Below are 27,368 nucleotides of genomic sequence, written 5' to 3'. Positions count from 1 at the left end.
CTTGTATCCTACAAGATGGTTACAAAATTAGTAAAGCAGTTCTATTTTTTTAATTTACTCCAACTTTGGTAGTGCATTAATACACTTTGCTACATGAGCCCAATGTTGGGAAAAAAAAATAAAATAGAAGAATAGAGAATGAGGCGGAGAATATCCAGATCTTAGCTTAAATATGTTGAAGATATTAACTTAACCCCGTCTCTTCTTCCCATGCATGTATTTGGAGAAGATTTTAACAGGTCTATTCCATTTGTCACAATCACGAACTTTTCTACCATAATTTAGTCACTTTCAATTTTATTACCAAGCATCTTGATAAAGGGGGACTTGGAAGGATAAAGTAAACCAGTAGTTTCATGAGACTTTGCCTCAGACGATGTTCATTAGTTCTTTCAAGTTGAATTTTATGACTTGGGTAATCCTCTGTGAACATGGTTAAAAAAAAATTCATAGATATTACCTGACTCTTCATTTCAAGCTAACTAGCCATTTATAAAAGAATTAGACAAACGAATTAGTTATATTAGGGGGATGAAGAAAGCAAACCTGCATCAAAGATGAGCCCAGGGTCCAAGGCAGCTCTTGGATTAACATGTCCACTTCCATAATCAAAAGGAGTAGCTCTGGCAAACTTCATGGCTTCTGTTTCAGAATACTGCTGTGCTAGAAGAGGCCTTCCTGCTCTGTCCAGAGTAGTTGCTGTTGTCATCAACGCTGACTTGATGGCTGCCGGGCTCCAATGCGGATGCCTTTGCTTAATTAGGGCAGCTATCCCAGCTATATGTGGTGCAGCCATGCTAGTTCCAGATATCATGGCAAATCCCTCTCCTGCTCAAGCCATTTATCGTTTTAAACAAATCTATAATATCATCTTTTTCGCCTAGTACTACAATTCTCCACCTTCTGATTATAAGTCTTCCAAAATTGACTAAGAATCAAAGGGTAAAGTAGGTAACCAAATGATAATTTTTAGGAGTCCAAAACATTTCCACTTATTTTTATTGGAGCATAAACTACTTGAAATCTTATTTGTTCAAAGAAATTCGCATTGGATGCTATCCACTATTATTTATGTTTTACTTGTGATTTATTTTGGTTAAGTAAATTACCTTCATCTCTTTTGAATTTAATTTGATTACGCTATGTTTAACATCTTCCGATATAAAAATTAAATTTGGTTTCCCCAAGTTTTGGTATGATATTATGATTTTACTTTTAATATCACTACTAACAAACTAATTGTTTTTATTTCTTTTGCAGGAAAAGGTAGAAAGCTCAGAGCAAACAGATAACCCTAAATATCACTACAGATATTTGTAGAGCATATTTCTTTTTTCTAGCAAAAAAGGGAAAAAGAAAAATAAAAACTCTTCAACACATTAGTACAATGGCTTTTTTGCATATGTTTTTCTGTTTTTACATTTTTCCTACCAGGAGGATGTCTTAGACTGATTTATCAACTTAGACGAAATAGAAAAACAAATTCTGCTTCAAGCAGCACAACATCCAGACAAACCACAATATTCACACATCGACAATTTAACTAGTTAGATAAATCATTGCTAACATACCAACGTAATTAGGCTCATCGGTTCCATTTAAAGACCAGGCAGCCCAAATCAATGAACCAGGAGCTAAAATATCAGGTTTGAGAAGATCTGCATCTTGGAAGCCGAAGTCCCTAATATTTGGCCCTCGAGCGGAGAATAATGCCACCTGTGGTGCAGATTTGTGGAGGATAGGCGTTAACCCATCCCCAATATTACCTACACCTTTAAAACTCTTCACCCGCCCAGTCCAATCTCTTGGCGTCGAGATATTGTAATAATCTATAAGTTCCTGAACAATAGTGATTTACAAGCACCAAATCACAAGATTAGTATGACATTTTTGTGATCATAACAAATGCTATAGAGGGCAGGTAGAAGAGAAAAATAACCACATTGTGATAAGTTATTGGGTAAGAGATAACACAGATGGCAGATGATAGCAGTTGTCATAAATCATAATCGATCTGCCTTTACACAAATATGACAAAAAAGTTGAGTCAAGTACCTTTGAATTCTTGACATCTGTGATAAGAATTCCCGGAATGCTAACAGGGACTGGGTCAAATTTTGTACCAGGAGAAACATTTTCCACACAAAGAACAAATCCAACTGCACCAAGAGCCTTGGCTGTTTCTGCAACTTTCTTCATCGATGATGTACCAACAACAAAGTTAAAAGAATAGCCACAAAGAAGAATATTCCCTTCTACCAATTTCTTATTTAAAACCTCTGGTCTTTGGCAATCTGTGGGGCTGTATTTCATAGCTGAAGAATCTAACAGCACATCATTTGCTGCAACCAATGTATACGATCTATTTGCACGTGTTGAAGCTGCAAAAAGCCATAAAACATCGATCATCAATGCAAAGACCAAATATCTATTGGCAACTACAGACAACTAATATCTGCAGAGTGCAGACCAGCCAAAAAAGTGCCAAGGCACGTAAGCATAAATTTTACAGAACACTCAGATTATCTTATTTCTCCAACTAACCAATGTATTCACTTTGATAACATAGCTTTCAAAGTCAAGTTCTAATTTCACCAAACAAACCAACCTAAATGTTTCGCAGTCTTTGATATCCTGGTATTTCATCTATTCTTTTTCTTTCCCTTCTTTTAATTTTACAGAGGGGGTGACAGTTTAATAAGTTCAGTCACTGCAAATAAAAGATATTTGACATGAATAATTTTTCCTTTCTTTGGCATAAATCTTTTCTATCTTTCATTAGAATGACAAGAAACAATTTTCTTGAACATGAAATTGACCTCAATCTTCAACGCCATATCTCATATTACGATTTCCTTATTGAAAATAAATTATCCAAATAAAATTGTGGTAAGTTGGTTTACTCACCAGACAACCCAAGTCCAGCCAATTTTTTTCCATTTCCAAGGGTCAGATGGTTTTTATATCTACGATCATCAATTGCTGCTGCTACAGATACTATCCATGGACTGTACGAAACCAAGGTCTTCGGAAAAGGACCACCATTTCCAGCAGCCTGTGCAACAAATACACCTGCTTTGACAGCTCCAAGAAGCGTGGCATCAAAAGGGTTCAAATAAGTGGTTTTGGTTGTTGCTGGCGGACTGTTTGGTCCAACTGAAAGACTAAGCATATCCACTCCATCATGCACAGCCTGTCAACCTCAAACTTAAAAAATTAGACATTGAAATAAACCTTGCAACAGCACTCATATGGATCAAACTGATAGCACAAACTGTTAAGCTTCATATGATCCGGGAAAAAGAAGACCCAAAACCAATGAGTTAAAAGAAAACTATCAACAGTAAAGCTGTATTCTGCACACTGCTACAAAGAATCTCTTTCTTCTATCTCCTCTTTCTTCTTACATAAGTTATATGATAGTACACAAAAAATAATTGATTAAGCATAAGTGAGCCACCTTCTAGCCAAATCCCCATGAAGAATACTAGGTAGATAGCTAGGAAACAAGGACAAATAAGATAAAGCATGTATGTATACACATACCTGGTCAATAGCAGCAACTACGTCTGCAACAAACCCTCCAAAAAGCCTGTAAAGAGCCTTGTATACGGCAATCCTATACACAAATATGCCAAGTGTCTGATGCAGCAAAAGGCTGTAGTTCCCAGTTTTAATTCAAACAATAACTTGCCAGATTACTATTCCTCACCTGGCACGGGGAGCCATTCCACTTGCTTTCCCAAATTCATGGCCATACACCCTCACGGGAACTCCATTATTCCCAGCTGCAATAGCTGCTGTGTGACTGCCAGATGTGATGCGAAGAAACACATGGAAATATTATAATAAATAAAAGTGATCAAATTACAAGATAAGGCAATAGTAGTTGATCCTATCCACTTCAAAAACCTGAAAAGTATAACATGAAGCACACTACATATATTTTCATCCCATTAGATAACTCCAAAAATCATAATTTGTGCATTAATAACTCCAAAAATCATGATTTGTGCATTAACATATAACCCTGTTGTTTCATTTGTTCTTATATGCAAAAATAGAATCTACAATGGCTACTAATAGATTTCACCCATTTCAGTACTGAGGGTGGGTTGATAACCCACAGCGGAAGGCATTCATTTTTATTTTTTTTTAATTTGCCATCAAATACTAATAGCTGATTCACAGCATCTTTTGTGAGGAAAAACATTTGAGGTTGTCCTCTTGTCCAATAATATGGTAATTCATTGAAAGGAACTCAGCAGCGTTGTTTACAAGAAGAATTATAATGAGGCTCCAAAGAAGAAAAATAGTTATTAAAAAGTCCCAATAACAACCTAAACAACCTATAATGACAAGTTCCAGAATAGGAAATGACAACTTTTGGGACTTGTTTTGTAATTATTTTTCTTCCTTGACACCTCATTGTAATTCTCCCTTGTTTCTAAGCTCTGAAAATTTCATATCATCCAGTACTTTGAAGAGGCAATAAAATAGAGCAACAAAGTGAGTGCTTCCAACACAAAGTTAAGTTTCCTTCACCTAATTCAGGATCAGATAGATGAATTTCCCCAGCCCATAATAGCACACAATAGCATCTTTCCAACTCAGCACATAAGAAAAAGAATTTTAGAATTGCCACTGGTTTCAAGTATTGGAAAGTATTTTATCAATAAATTCCTCGAGAAACAAAATGTGTTAAGTGTATATCTTCCAAAGTCTTCTTCTTACGTGGCAGTACAACGTGTTTAAAGATTTCTGACAACCTAAGAATACAAATGGCAGGACAGTTATCCTGTACCAGACCAAGATAATGCTTTCACATATGCCACATGATGGATCATATACATTTAAAAGAATGAGTTAAGTAAAAAGGTCTACTTTCATGGCTTTCAACAGCTCACTCCTCAGCGAACAAATTAATTAAAAAGGGGGGAAAATCCTAACCTTCCATGACCATCCCCATCCAAAGGAGAAGCAAAATCAATTATAGGGTTAAAAGCCCCTGCAGCTATTGCAGCATGAGCAAAATGTTGTGCTCCAATAATCTTTCCATTACAAAAACTCCTTTTAGTATCTGGATCAACTTCACATTTTCCTCGATATTTTGGAACTGGCCCATATGGTTCAGTATGGTGTGTTGCAAAGCTGGGGTGGTGTGGATAGATCCCAGAGTCCACAAATCCTATCACAATGTCTTCTCCAGCCCGATCAAAACCACCTCCTGTAGGCCATACCCCAGTTGGAAGTCCTAAAAATTCAGGCGTATGTGTTGTAAGTCTTCTCACTTTCCAGTCCCTTTCAACACATTTCACTCCAGGAGCACGTCTTAAAATTTCTGCCTACCCATTTACAAGAGGAAAGCATGAGAAAAACAGAATGTAGAAATGATTTCAACCAACTGAAAATAAAATTGTTATAACTAGAATAGTAATATAAATAATGCAAGACTTTACCTGTTCAGGGGAAAGATGAACAGCAAACCCATTTATTAGATGTCGATAGCTATAGAGCTTCTTGTAGGTCCCACGCTCAAACAGCATCCCAAGAAGCATATCATGTTTATTCTCGAGGTGACGGGCATAAGACGTAAACGATTCACTGGAAAATGCGCACAGAAAAAGTAAGCAACCACAACTTAACAATTTCCATTTCATGGTTCAGTGCAGCCAACGGGGGCACAAAAAGCGGAGGCTTGTTTAAGAAATCTCATGTAACTTTTGGGGGGGGGGGTCCTCATGTAACCTTTTTTTTTTTTTTCTGGGGAGTGGGGGGTTTACAACATACTGTGTTGGTTGGTGTTTTAGCTTTATCCATATTTCCCGTAGCCAGACGAAAGGAAAAAGAAGAGGCAATGGCTATCAATAAATTCTTGGGAAGAAGCCTACGCAAGACACTAAAATATATATGCCGTTATGTGCTGACGAGAATCATATACGTCAAATCTCCATTTCAGTCAAGGATGTGGCAACAGTGGAATTTAGAACAAAATGAAGAGACCCACCCTTCTTTTTGGCGGAAAATTATATTGTGAAAAACATAGTAGCAAAATTTAAGTTTGTCAATTCCCCAGCTTTTCTTTCTCAAGAATTAATTCATGCCAATAATAGGTTGTGAAAATACACTGATATGTTCATTTGACCATGCAAAAAACCCAAGCCTCAAAAGGATGTCCCTAAGTTCAAGAATTATATCAGGAAACGGTAAAACATAGTATGCACCACTCCAAATCTTATATATTAAAAAAAGGGGGGAAAATAAAGTACTTTTCTGGAAGATAGCTGGTCTGTTTAAACATCACCATGATCAGAACTTCCGGCCTTTGTTTTATGCTTGAATTTGGAGGAAAATTAATGACTGTGATTAATTTTGGCATATGCCTCAACTCAAAGAAAGGGCGGCTAAAGGTCGAAGGAATGATGTTCCTGTGTTTTTCTCAAGAATGAGGGAGAAAGCAGCTGAGATTAGCTAATACCTTGTGGTATCAATCTTCTCATCCGATTCCACAGCAGTAGCTTCAAAGCCATCAATGTCTCCTGAATAACTTATGACAGGCTCACCTTCAACAGTTGCTATGTAAATCTCTGCCTTCCCAGGAATCAGAAGGGTTGACAAAATTATACATAAGCACCTAAACTCCGAGAACCTCATCTTCATTGATCAACTGCTAATTTCAACAGTTCTCGAGATCTGTTCCATGACCCAATCAGTACCAATCAAGTATATATCGCCGGAATTCGAATTGTAAATGACAAGATGACAACAGTAGTGAGGATATCCAAGCAAAAATTAATATATAATAAGTAATAACGGACAAAAAATAAGTAATCCAATTTGAACCGAAGAAAAGACCATAAGAGGAGTAAGAGCTACTAGTTTCCGTCTTTGGAACCGAAATCAGCATCCGAAAAATATGGCTAAAAAATTCATTAGATGAGCAGAAGCAATGAAGACACGCACAACCAACCATATGCAACTGATCTCCAAACGACCGGGCTAGAGAAGAACAGGAATCACAATGATCAGCCAATCATAGTTCTGAAGAGAAGCAAACAGCTGGAGAATGCAGCTCCGATCAGCAAAGTAAACAGAGGAGTAGAATGGAGAAAGCGGAAGGAGAGTAGGATTCAAGCTAAATCTAGTAGCTCAATTAGCCAAAAAGTAAAAAGAAGTCGAAATTTTCATATTCACATTTTTTTAATGACATCAAAGGCTTTTCTCAAAACCAACTGGTTCAAAAACTTGAAAACCCATTTCAGAATTCAGCTCAAGCAATATCAGTTGCCAGCGTCAATCCGATCCGGGCAACTAATACCCATATCTACCCCCAAAAAAGCACATGAAGCTGAAAATGAACACTGCATTATTATTTCAACCAAGAGAGAGAGAAGGAGGAGATAGAGAGAGAGAGAGAATAAAGCACTTTCACGAGAGACCAAGTAAAGAATAGTCGGCTGGGCAGCAACAAAAGCAGAAGATCGTATCAAAAGGAAAAGGAAAATGGAAACAGCCACATAAGCTTAAACAAATCGAATCAGGGACTTGGACCCAAAGCTTAATTCACATACACGCCAGTAAGGATGATCGGAGACGGGGTCATGTACATTGGCTGCACTCACATTGCCGTGATCGGAGATCTAACGGTAACCATTCAATGCCAGAGAAAGCCAGAAGCTCGAGATCCTAGTAAGGGAGAGTGAGAGTGAGTAAGAGTGAGAGATTCTTAGGGTTTTCTTTCAAGTCAAGGTAGTACAGACAAGGAGACGAAGATGGTGGAGGGAGACATATAATAATAAGGGGAAATAGTAATTAATTAATATCAGTTCTTTGAAAGGCAAGGCAGAATAAGTAATAAATTAATTAATCAATCAATTAATTAGTGGGGAAATTCTTTAATTATCTTGTTAACGACATTTTAATTTAGGGATTGATTGATGATTAGTTATAGTAATTTTCTGAGGTTGGTTTGATTGTGTAGTAAAGGCGGAGGAAAATACAGCCAAGGGTGGAGGATGGGGGACATTGGCGCGCTAGATGTCGGACGGTTGATCTGGAAAGACGAAAATGCCCTTACTCTTTCACTGATCATCTGAGCCACCCCCAGACCCGCAGACTGGTAAACCTGTGGACCGAGCCGGATCTGTTTGTCTCTGTCCCCAAAAAAACAACGAAAAGAGAATCGGCCGAGATTGACGAAATATTAGTACTCGTAATATTTTATTCATCCATTGCGAAAAGATGATAATTATTACGAGTATATCATTAATATATATAGTTGGCCAAAAAAAATCTTAAATGTAAGACCCTTATACTAATATGTATAAGGGTCTTATATTTAGGACCGGAGGAGTATTAAGGATCGGTATACTCAGAACAAGCGGGGAGCCAAAATTAGTTTAGATAGTTTTACTATTATTCACCATAACTAATTTTTTAAATAATTATTTTTGTTGTTGGTCTAGTTGAAAGAGGAAAAAAAGTTAGTACAACATTTAAAATACTACCTCCGTTCCTAATTATAAGAGCCAGTTGACTAATTTGAGGAGATTAAGGAAGTAAGTTGAGTTAGTCATTTGTCCTAAATAGGTGTTGTCTTTCCTAAAATATCCTTACTAATCAAATGTATTAATTATAACTATAATTATTAGAAAGACTATCTTGGAAAAAATTGAATAACTATGAGAGACAAAATGGATTAGGGTCTTATATTTAAGACCAAAATAAAAGTCAAACAGGATCTTATATTAAGGACCAGAGGTAGTAGAATCTAATGACAAGTGCTATAATTTGATTAAATTTTTCTTTTGATCCATGTAATTTAAAATCATAATTTTTTTTCCATAGGTTTGTAAAAACTTGATCTAAGTTAACGCGGCTAAGTACTTGGGCCAAAATTAAAACTAGTTAAAAGAGTAGGGACCAACATAAAAACTTGTCCAACCTTTGGATTTTTAATAAATTTTAGTTTAGTTCTTATACTTCAACAAATTTTAATTTTTATCCCTATATTTAACAATGTTAACTAAAAGTTAACTTTGTTAAACTCAAACAAAACTATAAGGACTAAAAATCACAATTTGAAACGCTAAGAATTAAAATCAAAATTTGGATCAAACTGTAGGAATCGCCAATAATATTAATCCTTTTTAAAATGTTGTTATCGCCAATAATATTATTTAATAAAAACCTGTGCATAATACAATTTTTTCATTAGAATAGACTAATTATCACCCTCATTTTTTAATGAAGAATTATTATTGAACATCAAACTAATACATTTCTGATAAAATAATCAAAAGTAATCGCATATAAATTATGTATAACAAGCCACCGAGTAACGTTAACTAAGGGAATGGGGGATAAATGTAGAATTAGACTTGGGATAAGGGCGGCGTGGCCATGAGAGCTAAGCACATATATGTATGTGTCTAAGTTAGGATTGAAAATTACTCTCCTGCTCCAATTTATAGGACCGAGAAAGAAGATATTTCTTAGTTCTATTTATAAACCACTTCATTAAATTCTTACTATGAGTGTACTATATTGTTTTTCATTTATTATAGTTTAGATAGTTACTTTTCCGATCCTAAATATAAGACCATTATACACATATAAGAATCTTATATTTAGGATGGAAGAAGTGTTTTTTTAAAGATGTATATATTAAATATGAGTAAAGTTAGAAATTTATTATATTTTAATGAAAAATTAATACATATTAAGATTTTTCTTAGTTTGTGTGAAATATGTTAAAATACCTTACAAATAGGACTAGAGGAGTAACTTTTAAGATATCATCAAATGGAACTAGCTACATGTATTTTAACAACCAAATATTTAAATAGATTGTTAATTAAAAGATTTCATTTCCTTGAATGTTTTTTTTTTAAGCCTTCCTTTGTCGCTTTCGTAAACTGAGGATGTGAAAAATGTTGGATGAAAAAATCATCCTATTACTTTTATGTTGAAACTTGAAAGAGAGTGCATCGGAAATTGAAAATAATATAGTGCATTGGAAATTGAAAATAGTGTTTACTTGTAAATAACTGAGATAATAAGAGTACAATGTCCTGATGAAGTGTAATTAGAGTGTCCACAATTCTAATCTTCCTAATACAATAAAATTAATAATATTAATATTTTAAATTTTTTGTCATATTTGTCTAAAATTCTACTAACATCACACACATGCGTTGGCCAAAAAAAAAATACACACACATGTATCTGTATTGACTTTTAAGCATTTGGAATAAGTCAAATCATTGACTTTCATCCATTTAATACGCTAATTAGCTGGACTTGCATGTTATAGTGGGTTTGAAAGGCGTCATGTGCAATTATGTTTATAATTTGTATAAATAATATGACCCGTAAATTTCATATTATTTAAAATTATTAAATAGATTTCAGGAGTCAAAAAGGAGAGTTTAGAGTATATAATAAGAAACTAAACTTTTGAAAGTTGATGAATTTTTGTTTGCCAATGTTCAACTTTGATGATTGCTTCTTTGAATATTATGTTTGAGAGAATGAAGAATTTAAGACGCTAGAAGAAGATATCAAAAGAATAGGGTCAAAAATATTAGTTTAACTAAAAGTTTATTTGGTTTTACTATTTACAATGCAATTGACTACTCTTTCCATTTTTAATTAAGAGCTATTTAACTGATTTTAAGATACTAAAAAAAAAAAATTACTTAATTCTAAGGAAGATGTGAGATGATTTTCCAAAACATAAAATTAGATTATGCAAGACCCTGATAGATCATGAGTTAGTTTCTGTCTTTGGATTATGATGAGTCTGACCCTTTTTCTAAAATTTTTGTACCAAAAAAAAGAGATTAGATTATGCATATATTAGTTTATAGGCTAAATAAATTAACTTGATAAAAAATAATAAACATGATAGATAAAATTAATTAACGTGTTGTGTTTTGCTTCAAACCACAACTAACTAACTAACTAACTTTTACATTCTGGAAGGAGGAGTACAATGACAATTACAGTGAATCTATTTAGTACCCTCTCTTTGTTCATATTATAAGTTTCAAATGACTAATTTATAGATAACAAATAATTAATTAAAATTAGTTAAAAACAATAAAAAGACCAAAATAGACTTTTGTTTCTAAATATGCTATTATAATAAATGAGAAAAATGATAAAAAAAGAATGTGTGAAAAAATATAATAAGAGACAAATAATAAAAGGCGACATTAGGAAAAAAAATATTAAATGTTAAGACAAATTTAAATTAAAACTTATAAAATAGACTGCACTTCTTCCTAAATTTAAAGCTTATAAATAGAATGAGAGGAAGCATGATATAAAATTGACAAAGATATTTTTGAAATTTTGATTAAAAAATTATAATTGTATTAAAATTTATATTAGATCGGATGACACAAATTCTTTATTTTGAATAAAGACGGTGCGTGTATATAAAAAATGAGAAGAGGTTCATATAACTTCTACAGAAAATTAAAGAAAATTAATGTTATTTAGTCTTGAATTTATGTTTATATTGAGATTTCGGTGTTGATTAGTTTTACAAGTGGTTGAGGTCAGAGTTTTAGGCACATGAAAATAAAGTATGATTCACATTTTGTTTTGCCATTTTCATGAACCTTTACTTGCTATCGAAATCATTCCCAAGTAGTGAAATAATTATCAAACACTTCCACCGCCTAATTAATGGAGGATAGTTTGGTTGCCAGCAGGGCTCATTAATTACTACTTCTGATGCTAAATATAAGAATTAGTTGGTTAATTTGATAAGATTAAAAAAATAATTAAGTTAGTTATTATAATAAGCAGGTATTGTCTTTCCTAAAATATTTGACTATTTTGAAAAAAAATAAATAAATATGAGAGACATAGTGGATTGAGGTTTTATATTTAAAATTAAAATAAAAATTAAATAAGATCTTATATTAAGAATCAAAGGTAGTGTGTACTAATTTTTTTTTTAGAAAAAAATTGTATAAACCAATGAAAATGACATGTATGAAGACAGCAAAAAATTAATTTGTGGGCACTCATATTATTACTTCCCCCTCCCCCCTAATTTCTAAGGATAGTGGGCACCATTATCATATAAACAAAAATTATAAAAAGCTGCCAAGTTACTGCAGATTATTCTGGTAATTGAATGAAAATATAGCAATTGAAGCGAATTCTTGTTTTACTTATTTAAGTTCATATTTTTTAAAATTCATTGAAAATTTAACTTCAAAACACTTATTTTTCTAGGTGGTTTTATTTAGATAATTTATTTTGTAAAAAGATATATAAATGAATGATCAAAATAAAACTGTGTGGATTTAATTTAAATCCTTCAAGTTAAAAAAAATGTATACTCCACATTCCGCTATGCGTGAGATAAGTGAAAGGTTGTGAACATTTATTTTGCAGTTAAAGTTTAAATAATGGTTATAAGCAAAATAAAAAAAGAAAAATTGTAATAAAGCCCCATATAAAGAATATAATTACTAAGATATCCTAATAATAATATAGAATGACAAGTTCTAAAATAATAAATAATAACAGCTTATTTGTTATTGAGATTTATTGATAATTATTTTCTTTTTTTAGAATCTCATTATAATTCTCCTGATAAAAAATTTCATTCAGATCAAAAAAAAATTCCCCTCCATGTGTTTAGTCGAAAGGGTAAAAGCAATTTGGCCCCACAAAAACAGTTATGATAAAAACAGAAAAAATAAAAACAAATAATATTTATGAGCAATGCCCTTTAATTAAATTGGATAAGGATAAACACACTGATTAAAGTCATTTTCAATAAATCGCCATCAAATGAAATTATTCACAAGAAACTTTTCCACAGAGTCGAGAGATGATGTTGACGTGCCAAAATGGATCTCCGAAAGATTCGAATCAAGTTAAATTAATTACGTTGATTCAATTTAAATTAATTTACGCAAAATAAAATTGAAATAAGAATTCATTCTCTCCCTATCAAAATTGATTTATGGGTAAAACTTTCAATTTGATTTGATTAGAATTAAATTAATAGGAAGTTATGGTAAAAGTATGTACTGAGCTAACTTACCAAAACAAAACAAAAATTATGCATCGAACTAGTAATGAGATAACTTCTTCAATATTTTTATCAGCATATTATTTTAATTAATTTCTGAAATTTTCTATCATGATATAAAAATAAAACTTAAACTTTATAGGAGGAGAATAAAAATCAAAATAATTAGAAATAAATTAATTAGTTGACCACATGAAACTAACTTATGTAATAATAGCGGTACGTGGCGTAGATAAAAGTTCAAGATCAAGTTGGCAAAAAACAAAAGTTTAAGATTAAAATCTTTTTAATGTAATTTAAAAATAAAATCCAATCAAAATAAGAAGAAACATGATGTATTGTTTATGCAACAAAACAATCCTTATAAGTTATAATGACTCTTGAGAATTTGCTTGGCAGTAGATTTGATTGTTCCTAATCTGAAATTGAGAATGGGCACTAAATTATGATGGCTTATAAGATTTGACGGTCCTCTTACTTTTAATTAGACATAACTATTTTTTTATCAATAATTAGATATTTTTGTAGAAACCCTTGAAACTATTTTTTATATCAATAATTAGATATTTTTGTAGAAACCCTTGAAACTATTTTTTTTTTATCAATAATTAGATATTTTTGTAGAAAACCCTTGAAACTATTTTTTTTTATCAATAATTAGATATTTTTGTAGAAACCCTTGAAACTATTTTTTTTTTATCAATAATTAGATATTTTTGTAGAAACCCTTGAAACTTTCTCTGGCAATTACGAAAAATTAATGACGAAATTTAGAAACGAAATTTATTCCTTTTCCACTAATATTAGGTATTACATAGATGTGATAAATGTTAGCTGTCCTTCTAATAAAATTTTGCAAGGATGGACTATTTGGATCAAGAAGATCAATAGAAGAAAAACTTCTTCCTTCCTCATCATCAATGTTAGGTTTTAGAGAGATTTGATTCAGTATATCTTACATGGACAAGGAATCGGGCTTTCTCATCACCAAAATTGTTACCTTAATCCCTTCAGGGGACTCTCACTTGAATAATAAATTAGAGCCATCCAACGAATTTGACAAGGGACTTGGTAAAATTAATAATTTTCAGGAAACTTTCTTGCCATAACAAGCTGCAGTCTCATTTTTTTACTCAAATGGTATTGTATAAGGTATTATTTGCTTCGACCAAGTTTTCTTTTCATCTACAGATAATGTTATTATTTTCATTTCTGAACTCTAGTGCTGGGATTTATTATGTTGTGTTTCTCCGATCTTAATATAAGACCTATTTAACTAATTTGATTAAATTAAGAAAGTTAGATAAGTTAGTTAATTATAAGAAAAATGACACATTTTTCTAAAGCACCATAATCATCTTTCTTAATATCCATTCTCCCTCTTCTACTTGATTATGATTGAGGGAGTATCTATAGGAATAATTTAGAGAAAATTGATAAATATAAAAAATTAGTCTTATATTTAGAATTAAAATTAACTCAATAATTAAGTTTTATATTAAGAACCGAAGGAGTGCTTCTTTTATTGTTACTTACGTATTGTTATTTACTCAAAAAACAAAAAGAGACACAAAAAAAATGTAACCATATGCCACCCCTTTTAGCGATGAAATGGACATTTGCAAGGTAAGCTTGAGGGCACATGTGAGGGAGACCCACGGGTCCTTGTCTTAATGTTGGACACTGCATGTGACTTCTGAGATATATATATATATAGAGAGAGAGAGAGAGAGAGAGAGAGTCCCTCTCAGTCTTTCTTATTGGTGGTAGAATATTAACATAAAATATAAACCCGTCAATTTTTGATGGGTAAAACGCGCCAAATGATGAAAGGTTCTAGAACCATTTTAAGAACAGGTACTGTGATTCTTAGCAAGTTGCACCAGGCATGACAAATAAATCATATTCCTAATGTAAACGTTACAACCTCGGTACTAAATATAAGAGTTAGTTGATAAATTTGAGTAGAGTAAAAAAAAAGTTAAGTTAGTTATTTGTAATAAATAAGTGTTATCTTTCTTAAAATATCCTTGTTAATCAAGTATATTAGCTATAGCCACCATGATTAGAAGGACTACACTAGGGAAAAAAATGCATACATATGAGAGACAAAATAGATTGGGATCTTATATTTAGGACCAAAATAAAAGTCAAACAATGTCTTATATTAAGGATCAGAGATAGTATTAGAGAAGTTTATTTTAGTTATAAATATATTATCTCAATTTTTAGTTGAAAAAATATCTTAATCTATTTTTTTTCTTAAATATATAATTTTTTATGATCTTTTTTAATAATAGGACACACTAAAGAGAATTTTCATCAAGTCCTAATTTTAAATACAATTGATTAAAAAAATAAGTCAATAAAATCAACACATGTTTTTATAAATAAATAATTTAATTAATTTTTAATTTTTTTAAGTTAGTTATTTAGTTTATATATTTATATACTTATTTTCAATAAAATAATATAATAATAAATGAAATTTATCATGGCTTCTTTGGGGATGACAATAAAATTCTTTAAAATAATTTTTTAATAATAATTTATAAACTAAAATATAAATATGTAAAAAAAAAAATTTCAAATCACTTAAATAAGTATTTTTGAAAATCCCCATAATTTGAGTTTTTTTATATTTTTGATAAAATAGTTTGAGTTTTTATCGGGGAGCACAGAAGTTCCATTTTTGGGCTTCTTCAAGCCATTCAGATGACAGGAAGAAAAGGTGATTCAGAAAGCCCCAATGTGCACTGCAGGGTGTGACTTAATAACAAAACACATTAACTGTTGTTTACAAGCATTAATAACTTATTTCAGGTTTTGTATATTTACACATGCCTGCTGTAGCTTGAGATTTTATTTTGTCCTGAAATTCTTTAAATTAAATTATACTTTTTATTTTTTTATATGAGAATATATTTAGTAGATAGAATAAAATGAGAGATTCTTTCCTTCAGTATCTTTCTTTCCTTCAGTATCTTTTTATAAAAAATATTTAACTAAATCACATAAATAAAAAGTTAAAATTTATTAAATATAATAAATATGTAAAAATTATAATTTTTGTAAAGAATATTCTTATTTAATGTTACAATTTTTTCTATGTAATCACTCAGCTCACACTAATGAGTAATGAATATAATGGTAAAAATAAAAATACAAGTCATATGTTTTGAATCAATATCAATGACATTTATAAAAAAATGTTTTAATTGGAGGAGTATTAATTTTTAAAAAAGAAAAAAGAAAAAGAGGGGAAGAATGAACAGGAAGGAAGGGTGAAATTATGGAGGGATTGGAAGAAAAGGATAGGCACTGAAATGTCAAATGATGGGTTCCGAGGAGAGAAGAGGACAAAAGGTGTTGTCAATATGACAAAAGATCCTTCACTTTTTGGCCAATCTCCTCTTCCTGTTCATCAGCTCTCTGCCTTCCCCTGCATTGTACTGTTTCAATGATTCGTTCTTCTCATACAAAAAATTAAGGGAAAATTTCACTATAGGAACTCAGAAGACAATTAATTTCAAAGAGTCCTTAAAACTTTCTGAAACTTCACTGCAGGACCAAGGGAGCAAACTGATATTAATTCCACAAAGAAAATGACGTTATTGCCCCTCATAATACTTATTGCAGGGTGACATGTAAATGGACTAATTTCAGTTGTAAACAAAGGTATGTATGTTGCAAATTGACTAGTCCCACTTGCAAATGGGTTCTCTCACACTTATTCACTCACAGACACCTTTTTCAAGTGAATGAGGTGATATGTAAATGGACTAATTCTAATTGTAAATAAATGTATGTATGTTGCAAATTGACTAATTCCACTTGCAAATGGGCGCTCCCACACTTGTTCACTCACGGAGACCTTTTTCAAGTGAAGAAAGTGACATGTAAATGGACTAATTCCAGTTGTAAATAAATATATGTATGTTGCAAATTGTCTAGTTTCACTTGCAAATGGGCTGTTCCACACTTGTTCACTCAGACACATTCTTCAGGTGAAGAAGGTAATATGTAAATGGACTAATGTTAATTGTAAATATATTTATGCATGTTGTAAATTATCTAACCTCACTTGCAAATGAGTTCTCCCATACTTGTTCACATGAGGGGCAATAGGGTCATTTTCTTTGTGGAATTAATATCAATTTGCTCCCTTGGTCATGCAGTGAAATTTCAGAAAGTTTTGAGAGCACTTTGAAATTAATTGTCTTCTATGGTCCTACAGTGAAATTTGCCCAAAAATTAATATGCCTTGTACGAGATGGAGGGTTATAAAAAGGATCAATAGTTTTTTTTTTTTTAATTATTTCACATGGTGTCCTGATTAATCCCTTAGAGGGTTACAAACCAGACCAAAGGATCAAATTCGTAATCTTTAGTTAAACTGGAATAACCCTTTACCAGTTGATTTAAGTACTTGGTGATATCAATAGTTTTTCTTTAAATGGCTTACAAAGCCATTTAGAAAGGGCTCACTTTTGGAAATTTTAAAATTTTTCTTGAAAATCTGCTTGAAGCTCCCTCCAATTTAATGAGGGCCATTTTTTTGGGGGAAAAAAAATATTTAACCACCCATAAAATGCCTCGTGTTATCGGGCTTGGTGAGCATTATGGAAATATTAAGCAGTTAAATATATGGTTGTGCCTATTTAAATAGTAAATTTAATTTGTTGATATGATTTAAATAATATACTGTAAAATACTTCTTTTAAAGTGTAATGTAAAAACTTGGCTGCTCTGCAGATTTCTACTCAGAAACACTAACCATTTGAATTTTTTTTTTAATTTCATAATGTTTCTCTTACCAGTAAAAAACTAACATTGATTATTAAAACAGTGATATTGATCAATAACATTTTTAATGATAAGAGTGAATTTGGTATGATTTTTAAACTTTTGAGACGGTATTGAGTCTAAACAAATTTTTAAATTTCTATAGTTTCTGAGTAGAAATTTTCAAAACAAATTTACATTTTAATTCTAAAAACTTTTTATAAGAACTTATGTTTCCCTCATCTAGTTCGAACTCCACCATCACCTCAAAACTCAGACAAAGAAATACATAAATTCCTAAAGAAATCAAATTATGAATGCACGTGAAGATGAACATTTGATTTGTAAAGATCAATTAATTGACAACCAGCTTTTGACCAAAACATCTTGGCAAGATGGGATGAACCTTTCCCTTCATTTCATAAAGGCGCACTGAGATTTTCTTTTGGGTCGTTTAAGTATGACTTAGACAATTAATATATTTTATGTTAAATTATGCGCACACTGAAATTCTTGGATTTTTTTGACCTGAAATTCTCGCATGAGTTTACCAGTTTTGGTTGATTCTCATGACAATAATTTCTACGATTAATATGAACATGGTAAATAATTTTTACATATATATATACACATAAATAAAACTAGTGCATTAAAAAATTTCAGTATATATATATTTTTTTTCATGGGAACTCAGATACATTCCCCACAAAACATGTGAGTGAGGTGGGCTCTAAATTTTATAATTTCATGTGATTGAAGCAATCACGGACAAGGTAACAACAAAAGTTTCCCCAAACACCTTTTTTTCTATAAGTTATTAAGTTTCTTCTTTCGGCCTCTTTCTTATTTATTTCCACTTCCCAATAATGTTTTGCTGATTGCCTCTCAAATCAGCATTGAACCTGAACATGTTTGGGAGGGGGAAAAATTGGTCATGACTATGAAGTAATCGAGTTCAATATGATTTTGGATGCCGGATGATTTTTCATGAAAACACATTGTTGGAAGTTTGATTTTAGTTTATGCTCATTTGGTCCTATTTATAGGACAAGGAGAAAAGATATTTTTGGGTTTTATTTATAGGACATTAAGAGAAATTTTTTACATAAGTCTAATTTTACTCTTCATTTATTATTATATTGACTTTATTTACATGAGATGTAATGTATATTAAATAGGAATAAAGTTGAAAGTTGTTAAAGTTTAAATAAAATTGAATAAAGTTTAAGATTTTCTTTGATTTGTGTGAAATACATTAAAAATGACTTGTAAATAAAATCATAGAAGTACTCACTTTAGGCTTATAGTTAAAAAAGCTAATTATTTTGATTTTATGTAAAACCTGAATTCACGACACATTCTCAAACATTAAATGTAAACAGAATTCAAATATCAGTTCATTACTTTACGATAAATTAATCTATTCCACTATATGCAACTTCGTTGGTTTTTTTTTTCTGATATAAAAAAAAATCAAGTGTTTGCCCAAAGCTCCTGGGGTCCCTTTTTTTTTTTTGAAAAAGTCAAAATTAAAAAGTCAGTTCACCAGACACATATATAAATCTGGTCGGGCACTTTTGGCATTAATTTGGGTCATGTAAGCCCAAAGTCCTTCAACACGATCACATCCTTTTCCAAAACGATTAATGGGCCAACTTATGGGCCACGATCAGAATACTCTAAGCCGCCCAAGTTGTATAATTACTTCCCAAACTACAACTTAGCCTAAATATAAATATAATATGGCTTTTGTTGTCCGGTAGAATTACGTTCTTTTTTTATTTCTTAAATGACTATTTCATTCAGTGCATTGAATTAATCAAGTCATTGGCTGATACTTATAACATACCAGCAGTGAATAAATAATACTCCTCCGGTCCTTAATATAGGATCCAATTCTTGAGTTGATTTTGGTCCTAAATATAAGACCCATTTCTCATATTTATCAATTTTCTCTAAATTACCCCTATAGATATTCTCTCAACCATAATCAAGTAGAAGAGGGAGATGGGTATTAAGAAAGATGATTATGGTGTTTTAGGAAAAATGTGTCACTTTCTTTATAATTAACTAACTTACCTAACTTCATTAATCTAATCAAATTAGTTAAATGGGTCTTATATTAAGGACCGGAGGAGTATTATTTCTGTTTCTTAATATAAAATTTAGTTGACTAATTTAAAAAAATTAATGAAAATAAATAATTATTTAATTATAGTTTATAAATAAAGCATATTAGTTTAGAAAAACAATAAATATAAATACTCCTCTGGTCTTATTTATGGAACAAAAAGAGAAGTTTTTTTGTCCTATTTATAAGTTACTTCATTAAATTTTTAACATGAATATACTATTTCGCCATTCATTTATTATAGTGTAGGTATTTTTTTTAAAGATGTATATATTAAATAAAGATAAAGTTAGAAAATTGTTATATTTTAATAGAGATTTAATGAATTTTATTTTTTTTATCTGTGTAAAATATATTGAAAGTGTCTCATAAATAAAATCAGAAAAATAATTTAAAATATATTTTTTAATTTTTTTAAATTAGCCAACATAGTCGTATGTGAAGAATTAGGGCCACTACTTGTGCAGCATTAATTGACCGATAACTAAAATTACAATGATCAGTCCGTTCCATTTGACCAGTCACCAGAATACTCCATCTAGTTTCGGGGGCTCTCCCGGTGAAGTGATTGAGCATCACGCATTAGCATTACGAATGAGTAAATAATATATGACTTTATTTTATCACTTTTCATAAAAATTTTAAATTCACAACCTTAAAATTGAAAATGGCTTACAAGGTTCCGACAAATTAAAGAGGGTCTTTCAAGCCTTCTTATCGTCTTTGTATTAATTAAGTCGGTTTGTCTCACTAGCCCTTCCCTCTTCGGCATATCATATCATTATATAAGTTTTAAATAACTAATTCATAAATAATAAATAATTAATTAAAATTAGTCAAACATAACAAATGTATTAGAAATATATTTTTGTTTCTAAATATATCTTTATAATAAATGAGAAAAGAATTAAAAAAGAATGTTTGGGAAAATATAATAAGAGATATTATGGTGAGGAGAGAAAATAAATAATTAAAAACAACATTTAAAAAATACATTAAATGTTAAGACAAATATGAAATTGAAGCTTATAAAATGAACTATACTTCTTCTCAAATTTAAAACTTATAAACAGGACGAGAGTGAATGTTAAAGTAGAAGATTCATGAAACGAAAATGGCATTTTCTTAGGCTCACGGCTATTGTTAATATTAATGGTTGTGTTATATGAGGATGCCAATAATTCCAAGATTTGGTTCTTGATTGATTGTTATTGTGACGTGCATTTGCTTGATTAATCACTAATACTCTGTGCATTTGTTGCTTTCATAGCACCAATTTAAATTTTTTTCTGCAAACGTGCACGATAACGGACGCAAATATAGTTAAGACAAAATGTTAAGAAACTAACAGCTTATCTGACGTAGGTTTTATTGTTTTCTTTTTCTTTTGAAAAGCATTTGGTTGGAATAGAAATAATTATTTACCCTCAATAATTATTTTACAAAAAAGAAAAAAGAAAAATTAGGAAAAAGGTCCTCTCTTCTCCACAAAGAAATTTTCAGTCGGGTGTTTTTCCCCAATTTTTTTTTCCAAAATAAAAAGCTCTAGTTTTCTTAATAAAAAGATCACTTATATCAAAATTAAACAGCTGATACATATGCCTAAAGTTGAGGTCATGTAATTTAGAGAAGGAGAAAGTAATAAAACATTGGGAAAAAATGTATCTTTGGTCCTCTCCAAATAGTGCCGTTGTTCTAAAGAAGAGACGTTTAGGTTGGTTGGACGTGATGTTAGAAATTATTTATAATCATGTTTTACATAAATTAAAATAAAATTATTTTATATTCTGTAAATCATGATTAAAAAATTATTTTCTTATTTATCTCAAACTTCTTTAGAGAGAACTTGCATCGAAGGCTTACATTTTATGTTATACGCCAAGCATCTATAATTATATGCGGTTTCACTATGAAAACCTCAAAATATATGAAAAAAAACCCCTGAAAACCTTAATTTTGGGAAGCATCGTAATGACATAAAAATGCTGTTTGGGTCAAAAAAGAGTGATGGGTAATTCACAAGTGAGAGGACAAGTGGACAGGGGACAAAAAATGAAAGCTGGCAGTGGGCCATCTGATCATTTTCTTCGTCAAAACCATATGACTACTCCAGATTATTTTCAGTATTTTATAGAATTGATAATTTTCATCGATTTTTTTTAAAAAAAACAGAAATATATATATTTATGATATCGTATCGTATATTTGACTATTGTGTGTGTGAGTACATATATAAAATATGATAGTGATTACATGCATTAGGAGCTAAATGAGGGGAATACTATGCATGGGTTACATATGAAAAAGACATAATTAATGAGTTTATGCCAATAAAGGATCATGTGTGGTACGAATATTGACTTAAAAATAAAGACAATATGATTAGATTAGATAATATACTCCTCTGGTTTTATTTATAGAACAGAGAGAAAATGTATTTTTTATTCTATTTATATGTTACTGAGAGAAATTTTATGCATTGATGGATAATTTTACCCCTTATTTATTATTGTGTTGACTTTGTTTATATAAGATATAATGTATATTAATAAAGGATAAAGTTGTAAAGTTATTAGATTTTAAATGAAAGTTAATGAAGTTTAAGGTTTTTCTTAGTTTATGTGAAACATGTTAAAAGTGCCTTATAAATAGAACCAAATGAGTGTTAACATTTGAATCCCCAGGACAAGTGAAATGTTGCTCTCAACATGTTTCATTTAATGCTTTAATTAATTCAAAATATTAATTGCATCATTGTTCATACATAGTTGTTTGTGTTTTTTCGCGTGTCAAATAGGCCATCGAGTCAAATATGACTTTTTAAATAAATGATAAGTTTAGATGGCTTTCCCAATGATTAACTTTATACTTGATTTTTCAATTTTAACCGCTAACTTTTAAGACGTGATCTTCTCAAGAACTTGCGTGTTAAGTATAATTTTCATATGAGTCATTATTATAATCTGATTCACTTAATCGCACTTCTTTCTTTATGTCAAAGTTTACAATGAAGAGTTTAATGACACGAGTAATCATGAGCTAATGAGCGTGTTACAAAGAATTAGAGCATTAATGCTACAAAAAATTATCCTGTTTTATTAGTTACCTAGATACTGTAATGAAGTGAATCAGATTATATTCATGACATTCTTTCTTGATTTTATGTCAGACCAGATACCTGTCGGTATTTTAATTTTAAATTAATTTTAATACAAATTATTTTATTTCATACAACCTTTGTTTTTTTTGGGCCATCACATTCATGTATAGGGCCCAGGGGAATTAATATTGGTAGACGCGTATTAAAATCATCTGCTGAGTTCAGAACACGAAGAAAGTTAGGTACATCTATACCTCCTCCATGCTACAACCTTATTCCATCCCATCAGAATTACCAAACTAATCCTAATGTTCGGTATGAGGGAATTGGAAGAGAGAGGAGGAGAGAAGAAAATTTAATAAGTTTGATTTAAAAAATTGGAGAAGTGTGATTATAAAATTTTGATAAAAAAATAATGTAAGATAAAAGAGTACGCATAATTAATCAAAAGCTTTTAATCCTATATTTTTTAACTTTTTAAATTGAGCGAATTTAAAATTTTTTCACCTCCCCTCTCCCAAGTACATTTACCACTTAAGTCAAGTTGTTCAGGACACATGAATATATGTCATTAGAATACCTGACATACTGAATATAAAAAATTTGATTTTAATATTTTTTTGGCGATATTTAATTAGAGAACTTGATCTAACTTGACGTAATGAATATAAAGGTTAATATAAAATTAGTGAAAGAATATTGATAATCGTTTAATGCAATAATATATGGCAGCGTGAGAGGCCAAGAAAAGGGGCAGAGAAATTTTCACTTGAGAGAAAGAAAAATGATTTTGGGGCAAACATAATGGAGCGGGCCCCATGAATTAAATATGCGTGAGATTTGCAAAGCATGTGGGAGAATATGAGATTGGTGGGAAATGGGAATATTTGGGGCCGCCACTGAAGCCTCAACCACATACCCATATAGTTTGCTGCTTTGTAATTGATCATGTCCGCCTGCTTTTTTGCCCGGTTATCTTTTTTTTTCCAGCAATATTTAAATTGTATGTCATTGAATTAATACCAATTTTTAAAAAATAATGGTATATTCAATATTATGATCTTATTTCACGCATTTATATTGGGAATTTGATGTAACTAAAAAAAATAGCACCCTACACGAAAATAAATTAGGGGTATTTGATGCATCTTCACTCATTGTTAAATGAGAAATAATTAGTTTGCTCTAATTTGTTTCCTCCTTTTAATTATTTTTATAAGATTAGAAGGCTTCACATAATCTTGTTTATAAGAAACAACAACCTATTGTTTAAACTTGGAAAATATTTGAATTTTAGGCTTAGAAATTTGAACATATTTATTAAATTAAACTATGTATTTTTAAATTTTTCTAAAAATTAAATATTTTTATTCCTTTTAAAACAATGATTGGAGAGAGGGTGATAGTTCTCCTGGAATTTTCATATAAACACAATCTCTCTGAAACTCTGGGGAAGCCATCAAAGAGTCATCATGACACTTATTGCATCCGTGAAGAAATTTCTATGCATTATTGATGATAATGTTGGTTCTTAGAATGAAAATGACACTCACCAAATTAATGTGATGCTGACTTTAAGTATCCATGTGTTAGTGTGTCCACATATATCTGCCCACTGATTTTTCATTTCATGCCCTAATTAAAACCCAACAGTGTGGGAATAATGCTCCCTTTCTTGTTATATCCAAATTTCAAATAATCAGATTTCAATCTGCGTCTGCCACGGGGGGGCCTATTATTTTCTGCTTGAGCTCTCCCTGTCTTCATCTCTATTTGCTAGCCCAAGATTATAAACGGGTTAATATATTCTTTACCCCGTTAAGTTTGTATAAATTTTGGTTTAAAACCATAATTTTTGTTTCTCAAAGAACAAAACGGTCGAGTTTTTTTTATTAAATTATAAGACTAATGTTTTAGATTAAAAGAAATTTAATAAAACAAAACTTATGATTCGAAATTTGATTGATCAAAATCAAAATAAGAACAAATTTAAAGGACTAAAAATTATATTAACCTATTATAAATGGACACACGTACTCATGAACTTTCACACTGGTTGGCTTTTTTGTTTTGACTTGCCCATTTGTACTAAATCCAACAACTTGTTTTTGCTACGCGCATTTTTTATTTATTAAAAGTAAATCATATTTGAGATATTGTCGATGTTAAATAGCAAAAGACATGTATATAAGCACGCGCGCAGATTTGTAACATACGTAATTTGTATATATATAACAATTTCGTTTTAATATTACCGCTATAGTTCTTAAATGTGATGATCTAATGCATGGATAAGAAGGCACCGACCCATCACAGAAGAAATATAATGATAAGCAACATTAATAATGAATTTTGATCATTAGTGCCAAACTACCCCAATAATGCATATTGCCTTCGGCAGCTTTGATTCTTAATCATCAACTTTGTCTTCTACATATATAGAGTATATAACAATAATAATGATGTCATCTACCTACACTCCACTATACTTAACCTAATTAATATTTTTAATATTTAAGGGAATTATGGTATTATTCCGTCTTTGAAAGTTAATTATATATGTTCCTGATTTTTCTTAATTACTCAATGTACACTAATAATTATATTTGATCTCTTGGGCAATTTTTTTTTTTTTTTTTATCTTTTGAAGTCTCTGAGTCATTATTATTTATAAGCCTTTGTTTGGTGCATATATATACATCTATATGTGTGTGTGTGTGTGTGCGTGTGTGCGCGTGTATCCCTTGTTAACAAAAAGTAAGCTCAACACATAAAATAATGTATGTTTCTAAAATAATGTAGTGAAGCGAGGGAGGGATGAGTATTAATGTTCCATGATTCAAATATTTCTAACGTAACAAAAAGTATATATTTAATTTCGGCAAACTAATTTTCGCTAAATTTATACTACAATAAACATATACATCTCTCTCCCTCTCTTGAAATTGTATAATACATTTATTCTATTTTAAGAAATATGAATTATTCCAGAGCTGGTTCATTAACCTTCTCCTTTGTTTTTTTTTTGGTTGAATTATATGGGTACAGTTTGAATCTCTAACTGCACGTGTTACCCGTACCTTAATTTCCGCTTTAATTTGCCCATATGGCTTTGTAGTTTACCCCTCCTCTCAACAAAATGGTGAATTATATCTCCTTTATTTTTTAATTCTGCTCAAATTACGCCGACCACTTTTATATCTTCAATATATATATATATATATATATATATAAATAGAAAAGGAAAAAAAACGCACAGTTTATGTGAGCTTTGACCAAAAAAAAAGTAAGTTCCTATATATAATTTCCATAATTTTGTAAGGAAACATGTTCACTTTAAATTTTAAAAATAAAAATATTTTGTAAAGTTTCATAAAATTAACTTAATTTGCCCTCATTATAAATGAATAAATAAATTCACAGAATACATATAGAAAATAAGGAACAAACATGGGAGTGGAATTTTTAGAGGTAAGGTCAGAAATTAATATAGTTTACCGGGCATTTGAAAAACCCCAAAATACATTAAAATTTTTTTGCATGCTTTATAATGAAAAACTCTATTCACATACTTATCTCCTAATTACTTTCAATCCAAACACACACTTAAGAAGATAATATATTTAAGTTTGTTCAAAGCTGTTAAAGGGGTGAGGGCGTAGTTATGCCTTATCTTAGTTGTGGTCAAGAGGGAGGAGGAAGGGATAAGAACAAAGAACGGCGTTCTTGTCGTCTTCTAAATTAATATTTTTGGCTTATCTTCGTCCATCCAAGCAACTATATGTGCCACGAATTAATAAAACTGGTAATATGGGTTCAACCCGCCAACCTGCCAAAAATAATGGGTTAGGGTTGGTTAAAAGCCAACCCGTCAATAAACGAATCTTTCTAACCCGCACCGCCAGGCTCTCAACCCGCCGCGGGTTAGCCCGCCAACCTGCGGGCTAACCTGCATTTTTTTTAATTTTTAAAATTTTTAAAAATTATTATAATTGTATTATTATATATGATATTATATCTAAAAAATTAAAAAAAAAAACCTATATAATTTATTTGGTATTTCCAATCAAATATTTCAAGAAAAAAATAAAAATATCATTATATTTTTTTAAATATTGAATAAAAAATATATTAAAAGATTAAAAAATTTAAAAAATAAATAAATAATTGTTGGTGGGTTAGGGTTGGCTACAAGCCAACCCGCCTTCAAACGACGCTTTTCAACCCGATCCATATGGGTTGAACCCGCCACGGGTTGCGGGTTGGCCCGTATTACCACTCTTACCACA

The 27,368-nt window shown here is 30.8% G+C and overlaps 1 protein-coding gene across 4 annotated transcripts; it reads right to left on the bottom strand.

The window, feature by feature from the left end:
- Nucleotides 1-44: 44 nt before the first annotated feature.
- On the bottom strand, nt 45-27,368 carry LOC114748762 (subtilisin-like protease SBT2.6). Of its 4 annotated transcripts, XM_028937212.1 has the most exons (12): nt 27,356-27,368; nt 24,512-24,518; nt 7,572-7,677; nt 6,479-6,693; nt 5,460-5,604; nt 4,951-5,345; nt 3,713-3,808; nt 3,547-3,619; nt 2,908-3,193; nt 2,056-2,381; nt 1,572-1,839; nt 45-828 (listed from the first exon to the last, which is right to left on the bottom strand). In XM_028937212.1, exons 4-12 carry the CDS (start codon nt 6,658-6,660, stop codon nt 524-526), a joined length of 2,076 nt encoding a protein of 691 aa, XP_028793045.1. In that variant the 5' UTR covers nt 6,661-6,693; nt 7,572-7,677; nt 24,512-24,518; nt 27,356-27,368; the 3' UTR covers nt 45-523. The 4 variants fall into 4 exon arrangements, with proteins under 4 accessions (XP_028793045.1, XP_028793047.1, XP_028793046.1 ...); XM_028937214.1 differs by lacking the exons at nt 24,512-24,518; nt 27,356-27,368 and adding an exon at nt 6,964-7,059 and having other exon boundaries at nt 7,572-7,775; XM_028937213.1 differs by lacking the exons at nt 24,512-24,518; nt 27,356-27,368 and adding an exon at nt 6,971-7,059 and having other exon boundaries at nt 7,572-7,775.

Source organism: Neltuma alba, unplaced genomic scaffold, assembly GCF_004799145.2.
Source record: "Neltuma alba isolate B1F8T4 unplaced genomic scaffold, ASM479914v2 tig00005799_pilon, whole genome shotgun sequence".
Taxonomy (NCBI): domain Eukaryota; kingdom Viridiplantae; phylum Streptophyta; class Magnoliopsida; order Fabales; family Fabaceae; genus Neltuma; species Neltuma alba.
This window is presented reverse-complemented; position numbering and strand designations above follow the sequence as displayed.

Bases quoted from the DNA above. Each gene is read 5' to 3' on its own strand.
- LOC114748762 (XM_028937212.1), bottom strand. From the start codon at position 6,660: ATGAAGATGAGGTTCTCGGAGTTTAGGTGCTTATGTATAATTTTGTCA. The intron at 3,194-3,546 runs GTATGTGTATAC...TGAGGTTGACAG, and splicing joins TAGTTGCTGCTATTGACCAG to GCTGTGCATGATGGAGTGGA. The intron at 2,382-2,907 runs GTGAGTAAACCA...GGCTTTTTGCAG, and splicing joins GGCTGGACTTGGGTTGTCTG to CTTCAACACGTGCAAATAGA.